General features: G+C 41.1%; 1 protein-coding gene across 2 annotated transcripts in view; it reads right to left on the reverse strand.

The window, feature by feature from the left end:
- Cdc5l (cell division cycle 5-like (S. pombe)) overlaps positions 1 to 22,928 on the reverse strand; it is a 41,821-nt gene that overhangs the window by 12,153 nt on the left and 6,740 nt on the right. Inside the window, exons 3-14 of one of the 2 annotated variants that reach the window (NM_152810.2) lie at positions 22,481 to 22,642; positions 21,813 to 21,940; positions 20,462 to 20,561; positions 15,562 to 15,780; positions 12,906 to 13,050; positions 11,514 to 11,702; positions 9,083 to 9,231; positions 7,789 to 7,951; positions 6,735 to 6,899; positions 4,297 to 4,377; positions 3,757 to 3,999; positions 555 to 752 (exon numbers count right to left, since the gene is read on the reverse strand). In NM_152810.2, coding sequence (NP_690023.1) covers positions 555 to 752; positions 3,757 to 3,999; positions 4,297 to 4,377; positions 6,735 to 6,899; positions 7,789 to 7,951; positions 9,083 to 9,231; positions 11,514 to 11,702; positions 12,906 to 13,050; positions 15,562 to 15,780; positions 20,462 to 20,561; positions 21,813 to 21,940; positions 22,481 to 22,642 — 1,942 coding nt within the window. The other variant, XM_017317643.2, reaches the window with a different exon arrangement.

Raw genomic sequence — 22,928 nt, forward strand, 5'->3', positions numbered from 1 at the left:
ATTAAGAAACCACTGCTGTTAATAGGCTTCAATGCATCACAGACATAGGAAATCACAGAGCCACTGTCTGCATAGCAACTCCACTCTAACTCAACTGCAGGATACACAAAAATGTACTGAGTTTCTGTAAATGTCGGTGCTCTGTGAGCTATAGATCAAAACTCCCACTGCTGTGATCTCACTGACCCATCTTGACTTTAGTAACTCCTTCTCCCTCCCTCACGTAAATAAAGGTTCTGATTGAGGGAAGAGTACCCAGCAAAGTGTTCAAGAACTACAAAGCAATCAGCTGTCCAGCCCTAGTACTTAAGTCACCAGACGTATTAACTGGCTCACAATTTCAACTGAATTGGAATTTTAAAAGGATACCAAGGGCAATGAAGATAGCAGGTAAAAGTGAATGCAGCGCAAGCCTAGCAGCAGGAATTCAAGGCAAACCCCACTTAGAAGGAAATGAAAGAACTGCCTCCACAAAGCTTTCCTCGAGCACTTACATACACATCATACACACAATAATAATCGATTTTTAAACATATAAGCAAATGGATACCAACCTCAAGTCTCTTTTCAAGTGATTCAATTCTGTCCTTTTTGCTAGCAAGATTAGCACGAGTGTAGCGGCTCTGAGCAGGAAGATAGAGGACTTGACTGTAGCATTCCTCCCACACCTGGTTGTAAGCTTCACTGGAGAGTTCGCCATGGCTCATTCCTTGTTTGACCACTTCCATCTCTTGTACCAGAGCATCCTGGGCCTGTTTACAGTAATAATTTAAGTTGAAGCATACACTTTCTACCACCATAAAGCTCAAGACTAGCTTATTTCCTCCTTCCTTAAACCAATGGTAAGGTTTGGTTGGTTGTTCTCTAGAAGGGGATGGACAATACCTGAGCTAAATAGCCTCTAAGTAGGGGCTAGGGAGATGACTCCATGGGTAAGAGTAGCTACTTTGCAAACTTGAAGACCTGAGTTTGAATCCCCAGAACCCATTTAAAAGGGGGGGGGGGGGCAGGGAGAAAACCACAGACATGACCATGTGCCTATAGTTCAGCCAGCCAACTCAGCAACAGCAAGCTTTTGGTTCGGTGAAAAAAAAAACAATACAGACTATATCCTATGTCTCAAGGACACAGAGCTGAGGGTGATAAATATAACCTATGTCCTCTAGCATGCACATGGGCATATACACATACAACACACACATACACATACAACACATACATACACATACAACACACACATACAACACACACATACACATACAACACACACATACAAGGATACACAGAGAAAGAAAGATCTAAGGGCTCCAAGATAAACTGATTTTAAAAAGTCAAGTATTCGTGGTTTCCCAAGAGCACCAACACCGCTATTATTCATTATACAGCAACATCTCTCAAGTACATACCAGTCACTAAAGGTCAGAAACTGGACAACTCTCATTACCTCCAAAAACTTTAACCATGGCAGATATAAAGCATGAGAGTCCAAAGCCAGCCTAGTCTACAGAGCAAATTCCAGAACCAGGGTGACATAGTAAGACTTTCTCTTTTTTTGTTTGTTTGATTGGTTGGTTTTTTTGAGAGAGGGTTTCTCTGTATAGCCCTGGCTGTCCTGGAACTCACTTTGTAGACCAGGCTGGCCTCGAACTCAGAAATCCACCTGCCTCTGCCTCCTGAGTGCTGGGATTAAAGGCGTGTGCCACCACGCCCTGCTGTAAGACTTTCTCTTAAAAAAGAAAAAAAACATATAACCACTTTACAAACTAGCCAATATTGACTTCATTTTAAAGCTAGTGAAACTACTGAAATTAAACAACTTGTCCAGAACCATACCAGTAGTAATCAACTGAGGCAGGCTCCTAAGCCAGAGGCACCACTGCTGGCTTAGGGGTGCTCCACCCCACCGTCTCCTCATGTCACAAGGTGAAAGGGTGAAAGGCTCTCTACTAAAGAAACACTTTTAGATGGCAGAATGAGAGAGAAGGAACTGAGCAGGCTAGGGTTCAATCACTGCTTCCCTGTTTAAGTGGCTGCCTGCAATACTTAACTCCTCTGAGCCCAATTCTCAACTGTAAAATGGGCTCTGGGTTACAAGACAGCTCAGCAGGTAAAGGCACTGACCACGAAACATGACACCCTGAGTTCAAAAACCTTAATCCAACAAAGTGGAAATGACTCATACCAAGTTGTCCTCTTACCTCTACACATTAACAACAGCACATCCCACTCAAACATACATACAATGTTTTTTAAAAATGCAGTTTTAAAAAACTGAGTAAAAAATGTTTAACAAGACCTTTCTTTCAGGGGCTGGAAAGATGGCTCAGTGTTAGGGAGCACTTTCTGCTCTTGCAGAAGACCTAGGTTTAGTTCCCCACACGCACCGAGTGGCTCATATACCATCTTCAACTCTAGTTCCAGAGGATTCCATGCCCTCTTGTGGACTCCACGGGCACTACACACAAGTGGCATACAGACACACATTCACACAAAACACTCATACACATAAAAAGTAAATCTTAGGCGGGCGGTGGTGGCGCACGCCTTTAATACCAGCACTCGGGAGGCAGAGGCAGGCGGATTTCTGAGTTCGAGGCCAGCCTGGTCTACAAAGTGAGTTCCAGGACAGCCAGGGCTGCACAGAGAAACAGAGAAACCCTGTCTTGAAAACCAAAAAAAAAAAAAAAAAAAAAAAAAGTAAATCTTAAAAAAAATAAAATAAACGAAAGATTCTGCTAGGCAAATAGCTGCTTTAAACAGCTTTTAGAACAAAAATGAATATAAACAGATAAACCATGGAACATTTGTTTCAAATAATCCCATCAATCAATTCAAACCTCACATCTGGTGAGGACCTCCTGACTGAATCACAAAGTGGCAGAGAGCTTCACTCACAAAGCAACTAGCCCACTGAGGAGGACAGAGCCCTCAAGAACTAAGGACTTCTTGAGAGCCCACATCTCAATACTGCTACAATGGTAATGAATTTCAATAATGAGTCCTAGAAGAGATAATCAAACCATTAGAGCTCACAACTAGAAACTGCTAACTTAGTATTTATACTAAGTAAACTCATACCTTTTATATTAGTCTAAATAACACTTAACTACTAAAGGCATTCAAATGCAGACTTTAGCAGAGGAAAATAGCAATCAACGAAATTCTCAACCATGCCAACCACGCCCACAAATGAAAACTATCTTGCTACCAAAGCCTCTGTAACTAATAACATATAGTGAGTATTAAAGCATATCCTGGAGGGAGGCTAAGAAAGCAGCCCAGTGGGTAAAGTGCTTGCTTAAGGTCCTGAGTTTAGAACTCCAGCACCCACATAAAAAAAGCTGGGTACAGTGTCTACGCCTGTAACCTCAACAGGAGATGGCAGAGTAGTCCAAGAGGACCCTGCAGCTTGTACCAGCCATTCTAGCAAAAATGGCAGATAGCAAGCCCCAAATTTGGTAAGAGAGATACTGTCTCAAAAATAAGGTAGAAAGCAACAAAGGACAACAGCTGACATCATCCTCTGGCCTCTGCACCATGTACATGGGCTCAAGCACACACACTACTTACTACATACTACATACAAATTAAAAGACAAGAACATATTCTTTGCATAACATTTCACATGACATTTATCTCCCAGTCATGCTTCCTTTGGTTCGGAGTAGCAATGTAGCCACATTAAGTTCTGACTCTGACACACAGCATCTAACAAGAGCTGAAATGTCACAATGGTGAGGCGCCTATCAATCCCACCTTTTTCAGATCTTCTTTGGAGAACTTCTCATAAGGGCTGTGCTCAAGATAGGTAATGTGCTCTGAATTGTTGGTAGCAAACCCAACATTTTTTCCTTTTTTATTTCCAGATGGTTCGTAGGGATGATGTAGAAGATCATAATGAAGCATCGTAATCATTTCTTTTTTGATCAGTTCTTCACTCTTCTGTAAATCTGTTAGAGGTGGTTCTACATTTAAAGGTCTTAAAATAGTTTCATTTACCTAAAATTTTAAAACAAGCAAAATGATCAGACACATCTGCAATATCCTGTGCCTACTCTTACAGCATAAACTAAATAGCACTTCCATATTTTCAAAAGCAATTTCTCCCCCTTCTTCTAAATCCATAATGTAGGTACTAGTGCAATATTTTCAAGACGACCTGAGAACTACTTTACTATATTCAAAATAAAATGGCAGAGCAAAGTTTGTTTTAGTCTTTATGAATGAGATTTTTAAAAAATACACTAGTAGCAGGTAAAGAAGCAAACTTCATAAATCAGAAATTGCAGCACTTACTTCAGACGGCCTGGGCAGATCCTTCTGAACAGCTTTATGCATTCGTTTCATTTCCTTTACACGCTCAGCATCTCGGATGGCCTAAGAAGGGGATTTATGACCATTACTGTAGTTATATAGCAACTGACATTTCTCATCAGCTATATTCAAAACCTTAGACTCTATAGAACTTTGTGTAGGGGTGTAGAGGTAATGCCGAGGCTCCAGGAATCAATCTATTCATTCTCACTAACAAAAGACGTTAGTTAAGGACAATGGAAGTGTACTAGCGAGATCTCCAGACTTAAATGGCTCTGCTCACCAAATAACCACCCTTCTTGTCTAAATGGCAATCATAAACATAGAAGAGACTCCCACAACAGAACTCTTTGCTTTCACCCAAAGCTAAAGTCAGCCAATATTCCTTGACCCTCTGTGGCAACACATAAAAACTCCAGGCCACTTCTGAAAGTCAAGTGAGTGTAACTGGAAGTATCTGCAAGATCAAAACAACAGAAAACACAAAGTATCCACCTCTGCCCCCACATTCACTTCTTTCCCTGCAAGATGATTTATCTCCAGGGTAAGTTCATCTCCACAGCAGCCTCCTCCGCTACAGCCCACAGGCACTGAGGCATCAGTGATGACATCATCAAAGTTTCAAAGAAAGAAAGAAATCAACACAAGAAATCAAAAAAAGTTGTTCTCTTCCTTATAAGAGATGATATAAAAAGCAAAAACTCACAGAAGCAGCAATGCAAACCCTGATGGATGCTATCTGTGACACTGTAGACGGCCACTACCTCTCTTTTTCGAAAGTTTCACCCCTAACCACCAGCCTACTCTGTATAATGCCATATGAACACCAAAGAGTCTAATAAGAGAGAATTATTTATATTCTAGGCTTCTGAAAGCACAGCACCAGAAAGTAGGATTAGGCTACCTCTAAAGATGACATTTACAGGAAGTTTGCAGGCTGAGTAAAACTTGGGTCAAACCAGGCAACAACGGAGCAATTCTACTTGAAGGAAAATGTCAAGTGCCATGTGGACCTTAAGGAAATTTCATCTCTCCAAGCAGCCTGGCAATGGCTGTCATTAAACTTACAAAATTAATAATATGTTTTGCTCAAAGTACATACTACAATTAATGTGACTGTCAATGTAAATGGCTTAGAACAATACAAAAGGCGAACTAACTTAATATCCTGGAAGTATTAGCCACCGGCCAGAGTCTGAATTTTCAGTATTCTTCAGAGGAACCCTTGGCTACAGTTCTGTGAAATGCCAGAGCACCTAGGTGCCACCTGCCTTGACTATCCTATTTCTGACATAGCAGTCCAGACAAAACACTATGTGTTAAAAGCACTTTGTTTTGTAATGAATGAATTCAAGCAATGCCAATTAAATGTGGCTAATCATGCAATCAACTGATGGCAATGTCTCGGTGTCTCTCAGCTGCACAGAAGCGGCTGTGGGAGCTCGTGCATTTCACAAGTTCCATACTGACATAGGATCGAAGCCTAACCTTTACTGCACAGAAACACTAACAACAGTGTCAATTCATTCATCATGTCAGTAACTTATTAAAACTTTATCCAACAGTTTAGACCTCAAACTCTGTATCCTCACATCTGCCCAATTGCAAGAAAAACTGCAGCACGTTACAGAGAAAACAAATATAGCAATGATCTATAGTGTGATTTTGTTCTCACAACCATCCTGAGACAATATGACAGAAAGGGGCTATGCAGTATGAGAAAAACTAATGTGACCCAATTTTCTTCTTCCAAATGGAGCTAAAACCTATATATCACTGGACAACTACTGCATCAGTATAAGAGGTTGCTAATATTTCCCAACTTCCAAATCTAGTTTTTGTCGGTCTGTACAGATCTAAGATTATTCAAAACTAATCCAATTTTTGCTTTTAACATCCTTTCTTCACTAGATTAAAGCAATCCTTTCTTCACTTCTATAAATAAAACACATTCTTGTGTTTAGAAGAGCATAGTAAATTTCAGTGTTTAAACAAACATATGTATACAAACATCTAAAAAAACCAATTAAGATATTCTAAGCATAAGATCATTCATTTATGTGAGTATATTATTGTTAATAATATAATTTGAGGAATTTTGTTAAAATATTAGAAAAACTCAAAGTAGCAACCTAGAAACACTGACAGCCATGCCTCCCTCTAAAGGCTCTCAACCTTCCTAATGCTGCAACCCTTTAATACAGTTCTTCATGTTGTGGTGACCCCCAACCATAACCTTATTTCACAGCTATTTCCTACCTGTAGCTTTGCTACTGTTAGAAACTGCAATGCAGGTATTTGCTCTACAGGATGTCTGATATGTAACCCCAAAGGGGTTGCAACCCGTGGGTTGAGAACCACTGCTCAACAGCCGCATGACCATACTGACCATACTGATGATGCTTTTTAATGATTCTCACCTGCTTTCGAGCATCCACATCAGCAGCATCTTCAATGTAGGTATCATCTATTTCACGTTCTTCTAGTTCCTTCTCGGCATTTTCAGGCAGAACAATTTCAAAATCATTCTTAGGTGCGGGGAGGCCTAACAACCCTAAACGGAGATGTTCACGAGATTCTCTTTCCTGTAGAGAAGAATTGGTCCTTGTCAATTCACACTGTCAGTACTAACTAATAAAGTCTCTAAAAACTTCTAAAACAGCAGAGCATAGTGACACATGCCTGTAATTACAAAACTTAGGTGGCTGATGCAGGGTTACCACAAACTTAAAACCAGCTTCCGTCTAAACAAAACAAACAAAAGTTTCTGAAACACCTGGCTTGGGGCCAGTACAAGCGCTTGCCTCCAAGACTGACCACCTAGGTCTCATTCACAGGGCAGAAGGAGAGAACCAAGTCCTGTAAGGTGTGCTCTGACCCAAACACACACACCACGGTAAATGTGCACCCACACGGGACACAGGAATATACACTAAATAAGAAATAAAGTATAATTTAAATGTTTAGATATATGTAAAAATCAAACAATTAACTTAGTAGTGACTCTTGTAAAGTGATCCTCAACTTTCTTATTCTCTTACCTTCCTTCACTAATATCAAACAAAACCTTGACTTGTAATAAACCAGTGTATTGTGGTGTTAAAAATCTCAAAACTATGTCTTCAAGGACAGAGAAAAGAGCTCATTAGGATCTGTACTTGATTTTGGTAGAGAGAGAGAGAGCAAGCGAGGAGAGATGGCTCCGTTACTAAGAGCACTAGCAGCTCTTCCAGAGGAACTAGATTCAATTCCCAACACCCACAAGGCAGCTCACAATTGTCTCTAACTTCAGCTCCAGGGGATCCAACACCCTCACACAGACACACATGCAGGCAAAACACAAGAAAAACTTGAATTTAATTTAAAAATTTAGAGCTGGAGGTATCTCTCAGTATAGAGCACCTGCTTAGCAGGTTGAAGGTCCCTGGGTTCAATGCACTGAATATATAAACATAAAAAAGAGCTGATACTTACCATCTGCTTCACGTAAGAGGGGTCACTGTAGTCTGCCATTCCATCCTCTGGATTAATGTTTAACTTGTCTCTAAGTGGTGTTCTACCTGGGGTGGCATTAGTGACTGGTTTAGGAGTTGTTCCACTTCGGGGAGTCAGCCCTTCAGCTCCATTAGAAGGAGTCCTATACAAACAGAAATCTAAGTCATGGTAAATGCATAAAGTAAGGAATAAAGACACCAAAACCTTTCTCTTGCTTTCACTGTGTTATGTTGATTAAGACTGAAGTTCAGTTTGGTGAGCACAGTATTTATATGTACTGTACTGGCTTCCAGCCCTTACATCTGATGTTTTGCCTTCCCATGCCAGGTTCACCAGACATTTTTTGAACCTTTGAGGCAGTAGGGTAACTAAGAACAAGCAGCTGGCAGAGAGGCTGGCCACCACACTCACTCGGGGGCCCCAGGTGACATGCTGAGCTCAGTGTGCTCATCATTTATTGTCTCCCTTCTTAAGTCTTTACCTTTCATGTCACTCATTCCCATCAAAGGTGCACTTTACATGGTTTATGCTTTTATATTTTGTTTGGAAAGCAAACACCACATTTTCAGATTCACATCTAATGATGAACAGGTTCTGAGTTTAGGCTCTCAACAATAAAGTCCAGCAGCAACTTATACTTTAATTAGTCAAAGCCTTTCTGGTTTTGGTTGCTTACTTCCTGTATCTTGGCTGTGTTCCAGACTGATGGTACTGCCAGACATCTGTTCCCAACAGGTGCGGTGTTATCATTTAAGACATGGTCCCTGCCCCCAAGGAGCTTACAATCTATTTAAGAGACAAGATATACACAGGAAAATAGAAATTAGGCTCTCTTTAGCCTCACAGGAAGCAATAACTACTATACAAAGACTAGCTTCCGATGATTCTTGATTCTGCTCTCATCCACAAGTATAATGGACTGTGGGGATTTCTAGCCTAAATAACCCATAGAGGGCAGAGCTAACAACTAAAAATAAATAACAGGGCTAGAAAGATGGCTCAAGTTAAGAGTGCAGACTGCTCTTGCAGAAGACCCAGGTTCAATTTCTAACACCCACATGGCGGCTCACAACCTTAACTCCAGTTCTTTGGGAGCCAATACCCTCATCTAACCTCCAAAGACACCAGGCAACCCAATTAGAAGACATCAAAAAGGCAAACCCAAGTTAATAGTTATTCTAATCTCTGTCAACATTACTCAAAAAAAATCATGCTGCTCAGGTTCTTAAGTGAAGTTTTTCTAAACTACAGACCATGCTGATTTTTACAATACCTGAAAGGGGTAGACAGAACTGTATTTGGAGTCTGCACAACTTGCCGCTGTGGGGTCACACCAGAGAAGTCACTCTCATGCAGTGGGGTATTAAGCCCACCTTTCAATGGAGTGTCCACATTGGTCAAGGCCATGAGGTTCTGAGCTTCCTGGAGATACAAGAGAGTGCATAGCAGTCAGAAAGGCTAGTGGAATCCTCCCTCTGGCCCTGTTACAGAAATCTTGATACAGACAGGATTTGTATACACAATCTTTCAGAAAAAAAACAAGAGAGTTGTGAACTGCCCCAGAACAGATCTCGGCACTTTCAGTCCTTTGTCCACCTAACACATCACATCAGGAGTTCTGAATAAAGTTCATGTGTTAAGATATGCTACTGTCACTGGGTGTGAATGCAACATGCCTACAATCCTGGCACCTAGGATGGAGAGGCAGGGCAATCAGCAGTTCAAGGCTACCTTCAGTTACACAGTGAGTTTGAAGCCACCTGAGACTGTGTTAAGGGGAAAACAGTGCTGTGGGTTCCTTATGAAACTGCCATTACCCAAGAGCTACTCCCATTATCCATGCCAGATCTCTGTACCATAAGGTACTAAGAAATCAAAGTTCCTGATATGAGCTGAGGCCAAATGTCACAACACCCAGGTTTTAGTCTGACTTTATCACTAATTCTTTATCTAATGTTCATAAGCAACTCAGTCTCTGCTTCTCTGTTGGGAAGTTAAGACATACCTAAGCTGCCAATGCATGCCACAAGACTCACAGGATCTGGTTTCTTTAAGAAGTCTCACCCAGACTCTTTGAAGGCTTGATCATGTCTCAGCCTTCCCAACCTTTTGTCTAAGACTTATATGATTGGGCTCTTTTTAATTCTCACCCTCCTGTAACTATCTTTGCCTTAATCTTAGTTCCCAACTCAGTGTCTAAGGCAGACTTTACCTTTCAAAATCAGGCATCTCTCTCATACTCATTTGTGTGTCTTCAATGTTCCTCTCCTCCCACTCCCCTTAAATGAAGGTGGGCTTGTGCTTCCTCTTGACAGAGACACAGCAAGAGTAGCATGGCTTGATTCCAAGGTTAGCTTAGAACCATGATATGGCTTCTCTCCACACTCACACCTCTTACATCACCAGGAGAGAAATTCAACTGCCATGCTGAATACTGCATAAACACATGCAGATGCAGATGTAGATTCATGTCATGCACCATGCTAAGCCGCCAACCTATATCCAGCATCACTACCACACATGGAGGATGACACCCCATGTGTTCTGGCCACTACCTGTCAAATCACCCTTAAATGCTGAGTGTTCCCAGTTAAGGTACTAGACATCTTAAGGCAGGGGAAAGTCACTTTTTATGTGCCCTGTTTAAATTCCTAACCCACAGCAATCATGAGAATAGTAAGTGGGCTAAACTACTAAGAGGCAAAATGCAGACAACTGGAGCAAGACTTGCTCCATGACTTTGAGTATCTTTTCTCATGAGGAATCTATAATTTCATACTATCAAAAGTCCCGAGCATGCTTTGCTCTTCAAAATACAAAGTGTCTCTTGGAAAGAGACGGGCTTACAATGTCTGCATAAGAGGAGAAGGAAGGACCAAATGACAACGCATCCAGAGAAGCACAGGTAACATGACTCACTTTATGTACTGTGATAATAAACACACAGAAGTAGAAAATATACTAACCTTAAAAACACCCCAAAACATATAACCAAATGACCCAGTAGAATACAGGTTCTTCTGAGAGCTGTCTCCTCCTGAAATGCTCCCACACTCTCCCTCCCCTATAGTTCTTCAAAAGCAAAATGAAGGTAAGGATGCCACCAGGTGGAGGCAGCTGCTGTTTGTGGGAGGTGCTGGCACATGCAGTGTCCTTGCACTGCTCTGCTCCATGCCCAGTGTTCTGAGGCAGCCCTGGGACCACCAGCAGCACAACCTTTCAGGCACAGTAGCTACTAAGCACCAACAACTGGAAGGGAGGGCTGGATAGATGGCTCAGAAGATAAAAAGCACTGGCTGCTCTTGAAGAAGATCCAGGCACAACTCCCAGCACCTGAAAGGCAGCTCACAACTGTCTGTAAATCAAGTTCCAACGGCTCCAACAGCCTCTTTTGACCATGCAGATACTGCACACAAATGGTGCACATATATACATGAGAGAAACCATCCACACATACAAAACTTATAAGCATGAAACTGTAAGACCTGCACCTGCCTGACAAGTACAAAATGAAAGCAGAGGGGCAGGTCCACTCCAAAAAGCTGTGAATGAACAGCCGGTCACCACTGAGCCTGCTAATTCAGCTTCTATGCTGTAAGAAATGCTCTGGGATCATGGCCATCAAGTTCAAATTGTTGGCCCTACAACCAAACCACGTGGTGTCCTCCATGGTGACACAAAGATGATCAGCAGTGCGAGCGTACCTGTAGAATCCTGTCTTGAGAGGCTGGTGTCCGTGGTGTTCTCAGAGCGATGCTGTTGTTTGTGACATTGTACTCAGACAGGAGAGTGCTAGAAGCAGAGTTTGTTATTCCTGACTCCTCCGCCGTCTGCCGTGCGACTTCACTGGCCTGGCCTACCTTGACAACTTCCTGGAGTTCAGCATCTGAAATCTAAAGGACAAGACCAGCCCTGTAAACCATTTAACAGTAACAGTGCAATCCCACGTTTTAGAGAATGACTTGCTGAAGCTGGGTCAAGGACAGAAAGACCTCTCTGTACCACTTAACTTGCCGGGCATTAAAATTTCCAATATAAAATTTTAAGTCTTCCTTTTACTATGGGGGAAAAAAAAAATCACATTATAAATTACAACTGGCTGTAACGGCTGTATTTCTGTACTTACAAGTGTTTTGGTATTTTTATTAATTCTTACAGAATTCCATACAATGTTTACTGATCGTATTTAACACCCCGGGTTCCTTCCAATCTATTCCACCCTCCCTACCCACTCAGCTTCATGTTTGTTTGTTTTCTTTCTTTCTTTCTTTCTTTCTTTCTTTCTTTCTTTCTTTCTTTCTTTCTTCCTTCCTTCCTTCCTTCCTTCCTTCCTTCCTTCCTTCCTTCTCCCTCCCTCCCTCCCTCCCTCCCTCCCTTCCTTTCTCTCGTTCTCTCTTTCTTTCTTTCAAGATTTATTTAAGTACACTGTAGCTATCTTCAGACACACACCAGAAAAGGGCATCAGATCTTATCACAGATGGTTGTGAGCCACCATGTGGTTGCTGAGATTTGATCTCAGGACCTCTGGAAAAACAGTCAGTGCTCTTAACCTCTGAGCCATCTCTCCAGTCCCTTCTCTTTTTAAATATAGAATGAATCATACACATGCATGCTACCCTTACACAGGAACTATGCTAATCTTTGTATTGTTCCAATGGTTTATACGTGCTAGGCATAGTTAAAAATGTTTTAAATCAATATATTAATAGACTGATTGCACCAAGAACGTTAAGTGCTTGTACAAAGCTATTAATGAGAAGAAAATACTATTGAAAATCAACTAAATATCACTCCACTAAACCACAAGATCTCTAGGAAAATCTAAAAGTGTTACTTCTATAATTTTACCAAAAGAAATAGGTTTAGAAATATTAAGGAAAAATTCAATTAACTACCAAGAACTGCCACCACTTGAAGGAGAAGCACATATCAAAACCGTGTTTAGTGCCCTCATCAGTGGACTGTTTCTATGTGGCTCTCCTTTAGACTGTGGTTTCTTGCACATTAATAAGCACATGCCTGAGACAGCAGCCCACAATATTTGCTAGATATGATATAAGCATGTAAATTCACAGGATGACAGATGCTCCGAGTACCTGAGGCGCAGGCAACACAAGTTTGCTTCTCTTTTTAGTGAACTCAGAGACACCACTGGTTTGGAGGATAGCTGATGGTAAATCAGACTCCTTTTTCCTTTTTAAATGCTGTTTGTCTTTTTTCCTATCTCTTCCTTCTTTTTCACTGTAATAGATCAGGACAGAAAAAGATTACACACAGGCAATAATATCAAGCTATCTAACTATTAAGACTTTAAACAACTTCATTTCTAAGGAACTTTTTAAAATACAAAAGTAGTATGTTAAGCTATTCCTACATGACTAATCTAGTATATTTGAGAAAAATAAACTTGAAATAGTTACAGAATTATTTTTAAAAGGGAGACACTAATTTAAGTACTAAAAGTTAAAGCCTAAAACTATAAAAGTAGTAAAACATGTATGTCAAAACACACAAGAAGTTTACTATATTTATATTCACATAGAAACATATGTGAGCATAAGAAAATGATGTGTATGCAGAAAAAGATAAATGGAGGCAAACTTAACATACATTAAATGTTTAAACCTCCCCATCACTGTTATAATTTCTAAATTCATACAAGCAAATTTTCACATTTATCTTCTATTTTAGGAGTTGGGAGTGCAACATGTGCAATGGTGTGCATGTGACATCCAGAGATAACCGGCAGGAGCCTGCTCTCCTTCACCACCAGGGTTTCAGATATCAAACTCAGATCACAAGGTTTGACAGTGGGTTCCTCTACCTGCCGGGCCATCTTGCTGCCCATAAAGAAAAAGGGTATGTTCATAATGACACCCAAGGGTTGTTAGGCACTTAAACCAGCCCCAGGCAGTGTGGTAAAGATCTGTTTTCTTCCCTACCACAGACAAGTCTACTCCTTCCAAATGCTTAGCTTTCTTCTTTAATCTATTTGAAGAGCCTATCTTAATGAAGGCCCTAAACGAAAATTCTGTTCTAAGTAAAAAGTCCTACCAATAGACTCACAGAATCTCCTAGATGTCTCTCAAATGAGCAAAGAGAGATAGAAACATAAATGCATCAAGTATAAAGATTATAGAATACAGCAAATACTTCTTTCTTTGTAAGAAAAAAAAAGGCAAATTTTTTCACTTTAAAACTAGAGCAGGTTAGGCCAATGAGATGGCTCAGCACACAAAGGCATTTGCCACATAAACTCAATGACATGAACTGACTCTGAAACTGGTGGGATGAGAGAACCAACTTCATCAGGGTATCTGTGCCCACCACACACACTCAGGGGGAAAAGAGCCAGAGAAACGGAATCAGATGAATTCCTGGAGCCCACACAACAGCATGGGTGCTCCACGCCAATGATAAACTTCATCTCAGCAGAGTGGGGCTGGGATCACAGCTCTGACAGAGCGCTTGTCTAGTATGGGGTGGGAGCGAGGGAGGATACGCGGTGAACAGATCCTAAAGAGCAGCATGCAGAGTTGGTCTCTCCTCCCAAATATACACGCGTGCGTGCGCACACGCACACACACCAACACAAACACACACACACAGACACACCAACACACACAGACACACACACCAACACAAGCACACACACACACACACACACACAGAGGGAACACATACAAGCAAATGAGAATAAGCTAGACTAGATTTTGATAAAATTTTAAGATATTAGCATAAGATCCAACTTGTTACAAATGTACAAAAATATAAAGATGTCATTGGCTAAAAAAATAAATAAGCTGGGCAGTGGTAGGGCACGCCTTTGATCCCAGCACTTGGGAGGCAGAGGCCTCAGAGGATTTCTGAGTTCTAGGCCAGCCTGGTCTACAGAGTGAGTTCCAGGACAGCCAGGACTACACAGAGAAACCCTGTCTCGAAAATAAATGTATGTATGTATGTATGTATGTATGTATGGCATAGTGGTGTTTAATCCAACACTAGGAAAGCAGAGGCAGGTAGATCTCTGTAAGTTTGAGAACAGCCTGGTCGACATAGTGAGTTCCAGGACAGCTAGGGCTACATAATGAGATACTGTTTCCAAAAAAGAAAAAAAAAGAAAAAAAAAAAAGGAATATATAAACAAGCAAATAAAAAATATGTCATTACTAATAGTAACTGGGCTGGAGAGATGGCTCAGTGATTAGGCACTGTGTGGCTACTCTTCCAGAGGACCCTAGTTTGATTTCCAGTACCCATATAGTAGCTCCCAACCACCTGTAATTCTAGTTCCAGGGAATTCAATGTCCTCTTTCTTCCCTCCATAAGCACCAGGCACACATGAGGTACACACAGACAAAACGCTGGTACAGGCTCAAAAAAAGAAAGATGTCATCAGTGAGTAAACAGCCTACTGAAACATAAGCACTAATTAAGAAACACACATCAGGTCAGTGACTCCCAAACCTGACAACCCATGACCCACATGGTAGGAAATAAACAGCCTCTCGTCTGACATCCACGTGGGTGACGTAATATACATGCGACACAAATATATACAAAATACTTACACGCTTACACAGTAAGTAGGTAAGATGTGCCTGTATACCAACAACAATACAGCCAGGTTCACTGATCTTCACACAAAGATAACCCATTAAACACGTAAAAGCATAAGGAGGCTCACTCCATCACCCTAAACCCGAAGAACCTGGCAAGCTGCAAAGGCGTTCCTAACTCAAAGGGACTCACGATCTTAGCTCTCCATCAAGATCCTGCTGCCGCAGTTTCCTGAAATCTGCATCAAGGGCCTGGTAATTCTCCTCAGAAGTATCATAAAAACCAAGAGCAGGCTTTTTTTCAAATGGGATTTCAGCATTATAATCAACGCCTCTCTTCTTTTTCCTTTTCTTCTGAATCTCTATGCCAGCTGCTCGAAGCTCTCGTCTTTTCTGGAGGGCAGCAAGGCGCCTGGAGGAAAAAAATACAAAGTCACCTTGAAAATTAACACTGCCAGGCAGAGACGGGTTAATCCAACATCACTAAGAAAACTATCTGGTTATCTGGAAAAGAAGTATTTCCTCAAGCCCTTACCTCAGACCATTTGCCAAATTCCAATTCTGATTTAAAAACACAGTAAGGCAAAAGGGAAAGTAGAGAAAGTGTAAGGAAGTGTGCTTCCCTCTCTGAATAAGACTAGACCTGTGAGACGCAGTGAGGCGGTATAGTTTCCACAACAAGATGGGTTTCTTTGGTTGGGTGGCGGTGGTGGTTTTGGTTTTGGGGGGGGGCTTTTTTGTTTTCATTTTAAGGGGGAGGTTGCAAGGGTGGAAGGTGGATATAAAGGGACTGGGAGATGAGTAGGATTGGCTGCATGACATAAAACTTACAAAGCATCAATAAAAAAATTTAAAAAATAATAATTGGTCACTAGCTGGGCAGTAATGAGTAGACTTTAATCACAGCACAGTTTGAGGCCAACCTGGTCTACAAAGTGAGTTCCAGGACAGCCAGGACTACACAAAGAAACCCCATCTTGACAACAAAAAGACAAACAAAAGAATATAGTTACTAAATAAAGTAGCAAAAAAGATGAATAATGTTGAGATTTAAATATTTTGCAACACAAATTGCAGCAAAAACAAATCATAAAACAAAATAAAAATACACTTGCTACTAATCAGAAAAGGTTAAATACATTTTATGTACAAAGTGGACCTGGGAGGAGTAGGAGGTGAGTATGAGCAAAATATGTATGAAATAATACATAAAGTCTCAAAGAAATAATAAATACTATTTTTAAAGTTTATGTAAGCTTTTAAAGATTTATTATTTTTATTTATGTGTATGTATATCTATGTGAGTGAATTCCATATGCATGCAGTACCTGAGGAGACCAGAAAAGGGCATTAGAATTCTTGGAACTGAAATCTAGTTGTGAGCTAGAACACACTGTGGTCTCTTCAAGAGCATTTAACTACTAAGCCACATCTCCAGCCTTCTAAGTAGAATTTTTTTAAAACTCTAATGTGGAAAAAAAAAGAGTAAACAGAAATAGTGGAAGTTTTACTTAACTAGCAACTAAGTTTTACAAATCAGCATGTACTATTTCCACATCTCTAGTTACTATCTTTCTGAACTTTATCTTAATGGCAAAAGTGTGAAAAGTAAGGCTGGGCAGGTGTGGACCTTTAATTCTAGCACCTGGGACAAAGCAGGAGGCAGCTGGATCTCAGAGTTTGAGGTCAGCCTAGTTTATACGCCAAGCTCTAGGCCAGCCAAAACTACCTAGTGAGTCCATCTCAAAAAAAGGTATAAAAGCTGACTGTCTCCAGCAAAGGGAATAGAAAAATCAACTGGATGACTTTCTCAAAACAAATTTAGAAACACACATTAAAAGCCCATGTTTTTCATATTTTTAAAGTCACCAATTCATTTCTCTGGCTTCAACCAAAATAAATAAATAAACCAACAAACAAGAATTAATTTAATCAAAGACTGTTTTGCTAATCAATGGCCACAATCTAATTTACCACTAAGAATTTACTGAATGAATTTACAAAAGATACAGGGCTGGAGAGAAAGCTCTGCGGTTGGGAGCACTGACTGCTCTTCCAAAGATCCTGAGTTCAACTCCCAGCAACCACATGGTGGCTCACAACCATCTATAATGGGATCTGACACCCTCTTCTGGTGTGTCTGAAGACAGCTACAGTGTACTAACATACATAAAATAAATAAACAAAAGATATACAACAAGGTATTAGGCAGGCTTTATGTAACTTCTGAAATATGTAACTTCTATATAATCCTGAGAAAAGCTATAAATCTACCCTTACATAGAAAAAGGTCTAAGGTAGAGCTGAGTACAACTCACAAATAGAAAAAGCATGCAAATGTTACATGCATATCTATCAGCCAGAGTCAAGGGCAGCAATGTTTAACAGTAACAATCAGCAGAGTGTAAAATTCCATTTAATTCCATTTTTCCTTTATATTTCTTAATGATGCTGTACTTTTAGTGAGTTAATGAGTAAAGTTATTCACAGTATTGAAGACAGAAAACAAGTCAAACACCAGTATACACAGAGTGACAGCCAGTATGAAAGTCCAAGAAACAAGAAACACTCCCCAGAAAACATGAAAATGGAAAGGCATGGCAAATAAACAAACATTCAAGAAAATCTAGCTAAGCTTGGTAGGAAAGCAGTTAAGAGCTTCAGAGACCCTCTCCCTCTACCCACCCGCTCCTAGAGGAGGAAACTCCACAGGTACAGCCAAGAACACGAGCTCCCTCTCCCTGCCAGCTAGCAGTCTCAGGCTTTCAGTCCAGGAGAGCCAGGCATCAGCACTTCTTACCCAGCTACACAGGCTCCCTTCTTCCACCCAAACACTGGGTCTCCCCGGGCACATACCCCTGGGAATACAACCCTGAAAGCTCTCTCTGCTCCAGCTTCTAGACTGAAGACTCTATCCTGGGAGAGATTTGAGAACTGCCCACCATACCTGCTCCCCAAAACACTGAGCTCTTTAACCAGGAGTCTAAATCAGAAATGCAGTCCAAGCCCTGGAGAAGAAGACCTAAAAGCCTTGATGCTCATCTACAACATGAACTCCAGCCAGCCAGCACTTTCAAAAGCAGTGAAAGCCGTGGTCAATGGCAAGTGGGAAGAGAGGGCAGGTTCAGTGGAGACTGCGGGCAACCTGTGAGCCAACTGGCTTGATAGAGACTGAAAGATGGAGTTTCCTGGAATCAGAATAAATCTTAAAAGCTGATCTCAGAACTATCTCTTCAAAGGAACTCAAACTGGATCAGATCTGTCTACACAGCAATTTATAACCCCAGAACACTGCTGAAATCACTATAATAAACAACTGGGTACAATCAGGAAAAAGTATCAACAAGAACCCTGCCCCAACTGTACCATCTCACAATGACTGTGGTATCCAAGACTCCCCCTCCCAGAGCAGCAGCACCAGAGGCTGCTCATCTTTAGGAGGACAGCAATAGAACAGACTTCACTAAAGTAATAAAGTTGGTCTCAAAAAAAAACAATTAAAAATAATGAATGGGACAGGGGTACAGTACCCACAACTATTACAATGTTACCATAGACAAAAATGCAGTTTTCAAGAAAAAAATGAGACTTGTGAAGAAATCAGTTGGTTACAAGGGAACCCTAGTAAGATTAACAATGACTGTGTATGAGATGTAAGTATATATGGAATGACCCAACTAAGTCTCACGTTAATAAGTTCACAGACATAAACATCTACAATGAAAGAGAAGCCTTGAAAGATGTATTCCAAAAGTAAATTTCATTCTTTAAATAACAGGAACAAAGACTAAGACATCAGAGAACATCCCATCATCACGCTAAGTGACTCTAACTAAAGCACATGCTAGTGTATCAACCACGCCCTAAAACAATAGGAACAGAAGTGGAAGGAGAAGCATACTCATTTATAATCAATAAAAGTGATTTTAAGTTATAAGAAAAAGATAAGTAATTTAACATCTGGAGTAGTCTTGTACTTCACACAGGTCAGTCCTACCTGTTGCAAGACGTATGTATGCAGCACACACCTTACAAATAAACACAGAGATGCTACAAGAAATGGTAGGGTAAATTAAAATCTGCACAGATGTACTTTAATCAATCAATCCTAACCAAACCTGTCCCAGATTGACTACTGTATTCCTTGTCGGGTCACATGATTAAATGGCTTTCAGGAAGCTGGGTTCCCAAATAGCTCTAGACAAAAGAGGTAAAAATATTTTTCCAATTTTACATTACCGAACAGAAAAGTAGCTAGATAAGAAGAAACCATAGCACCTTCTCTTAGATAGGATAGTTCTCTATCTCTTGTGTATCACACGCCCATCAATTCTGACTACTCTTACATTGATGAATGGCCAGCTATGCCAAAAAGCATCCTTTATCCCAGGATCCAGCACTGGGAATACAACACAGTGCTAGCTACCCACCAGGTCAAGAGCAAGTTCTAGACAGCGCAGGAGTCAAAAAAAGGTTCTAAGTAGACTGTGGGATGGGGAGTTTGTCCAATACCTGAATCCCACAGGCTGCCACACAGTTCAGATGGTATCTTTACCAACTTTATATTGGCTTCTGGGCATCAGAACGATATAAATTCAACCAAAAGGAAGCAAGGAGAAGGTGGGGGAAAGCCTGAGCAAAGAACCATGCCTAATAAAGGTCGCTCACTTTTTAAATGAAGACTTCTCTGACAGCCTAGAATTTGGCTCAAGGCTCATTAATTGCCTCTATGATCAGCCTCACAGCCAGTACCTGCCCAACTAATCAAGGAGAATGAAGAACTGACAGTCATGTGAAAGCCACCTGATGCCAAAATGCTACAAGAGATTAAACAGAGCACGCTGGGTCAAATATGTGCCCATAATTTCTGCCATACTTTGTAAACTTTTAAGTGTACTTTTCCTATAACTATTCTGAAATAGGGAGAAAATACAGAAGTTGTTTTTGTTCCAGATCAATAAAGACACTAAGGAGTAATAGCAAAATGAGAATTGATCAGCTCAGACTAGTCACCAACTGGAACAGACAGCTATACAATTTCCTGAGCCTAAGGATGCACAACTAATTATTGCACACAGAATGAAAAAACGTGCCTGGCTTCTTCCAACTGCTTTTCTCTTGCTTTCCTTTTAGCCTTCTTTCCTTGAGTATTGGCCAGACGGGCTCGAGCCTCGGAGAGCATCTCAAGTTCATCTGCAAAATAAAGACAAAAAAAAAAAAGTAAGCTCCTCTCTGACATCAGCAGTCAGGCAAATCCTAGGGCTCACAATGACAAAAGCATCCATGCACTAACTACTGTACAGGGCACAGAAAACCTGGAGTCAGAGCAAGTCAGGTTACAAGTCATCCCATCACTAACTTACTAGTTTGTAAGCCTGGTCCCACATTTATCTCTGCGAACGTTTCCCATTAAAATCAGAGTAAGAATGTCTACTTCAGAGATGCTAAGAAAAATGACGTATCTCAAGCAAGCAGCAAGTATTCACTCACAGAAAGCTCTACTACAGGAACATCCGAATCACCAACACAGCAGCAGCAGAGAAAGAAAGCAACAACTCATCCCGGGGAACAGACAACCTTCAAAGACATTCCTTCCCTCAAAACTGTCTCTTCTCTAAGACATTTCTACAGCTCTCCCGAATAGAACAACAACATAAGTGTCATAATGATGGACAAGACTTAGATTTCACTCAGATCACAGTCCTCTCTCTTCCCTCAGTAAGAATTACCAACTTAGTATCTCCAGGGGAGGACCTGGTGCCTGTAACTTTAAAAGTTCCCCAAGTGGAAAGGATGTAGAAAGCATCTTCACAGACTAGTCACTCTTGGGAACCGCTGCATTCAAACTTTAAATCTGAAAAAAACTACCAAGTACCCACAAAAAGGTAAAGTAGATTTTATTCTCCACCCTCAGCAGGGAAAACTCAAGGTCAGAAAGCATATATGACTTAGCTAAGGTCAAATAGCTAATAAATAGCAGAGATGGAGCCAAAGCCCAATCCCCAACTCTTGACTCCATGTGTCACAGACTCACTGGGAGCCTCCAGCACAGCTCTTGTAGCACAGCTCTTTCCTGGAAAGGAAATCACCCTAAAGTCAAAGAAACAGCAAGGCCCGACATGCTAGCTTGTCGCCTCTCCTTCTACAAAGGGAATGAGACAGGATCCTTCGAGGCTCACGCCTCTAGGACATCTGCCTACTTCACTGCTCGATTCATTAAATGAAATGAAGAAGCAGAAAATAAGGGGCATCCTCAAAAAAACAGTCTAATAAAAACAGGACCAGACACACTCGGGGAGATGGAATAACCACTGACAGACACACTCGGGGAGACGCCTCCTCGAATAACCACTGACAGAACTGGGTCTCTAACAGTCAGGACAGGAGAACCAAGAAGGCCTGAGTCCTGTACAGTGAGCTGAGCACTCCCCAGCATCCACTCACCCTCATCCATGTCTATCGGGTCAGGCCGGGCTGGCTTGGTCTCTGGGTTTGGATCTATCTCTCCAGGCTTAAGCTTTCGGGGGTCATCTGTTGTTTCTTCTTCATTGTCCCTTTGGGCAGTTTTGTCCCTTGAAGGGAAAAAAAAAATCACAGATGAGTTAGTCCCGTATCACACCATTTAGTATGAGAATTACCGAAGTTCTAGCTCTGGCACTCTCTCCTTCCCAAAATAAACAACAGATGAGCACTATGGAAAACAGCATCTTTACAATTGCTTCCCGTGAATAAAACGGCATTAAAATTCTCTAATTTCGGTATTTCCACGCATGGTGAAACCCAATGACAAGCAGCCCTTCCTCACAAATGCAGAACATCCAGACAAACACACTGCTGGAACAGAACAAGAAGGTCCTAATAAACTCTCAGCAGCCCAGGCGATGGGGCCTCGTGCACAAACACACACACTCACACACTCTCTCTCTCTCTCTGCCCCCTAAGATGAGTGTGACTTGCACACTTCTAAAGGAGAGGCAGAAGACATAATTTTATTCAACCATGTGACATCTGGAATACAGAATTCGGGGACTTTAGTTTCTATGGCTTTAGTCACAAGCTGGAAATGCTCTAAGTTTGTTCAGCACATTAACAAATGCACAGTTTTCACTCACAGGAGGAACTCATAGTGTTCCAAGCACTGGGCTGCTGTTCTTCCTATGATCGGAGCAATGGTCCTCCACTGCGTTGGCATCAGCTTGGCCAGGTGCAAGAGTTTTTCTTCCTCTTCTCTGGACCATTCAGTTTTTTTAATACTTGGATCCAGCCATTCGTACCTATTAAAGGCAACATCGCAAACGTTAGTCAATTACCATGTTCTGACTCTAAGATCACATGCTCTCACCCCTCAATCACCAATACTATCTCTGACAAGAGAATTCATTGTGAAGTTAAACTTACTCTTCTTCCCCTCTTCACATTACAATGTATTTTAAGTACGTAAGATTGGTAATACTTAAAAACCTAATAGACTGAAGTGCAAAATGCAATCATGTGACTTCTTTAACTAGTATTTATTTGTTTAATCTTTTTTTGTTGTCATTTGGTTTGGTTTTTGTTGGT

Source organism: Mus musculus, chromosome 17 (genome assembly GCF_000001635.26).
Source record: "Mus musculus strain C57BL/6J chromosome 17, GRCm38.p6 C57BL/6J".
Lineage (NCBI taxonomy): Eukaryota > Metazoa > Chordata > Mammalia > Rodentia > Muridae > Mus > Mus musculus.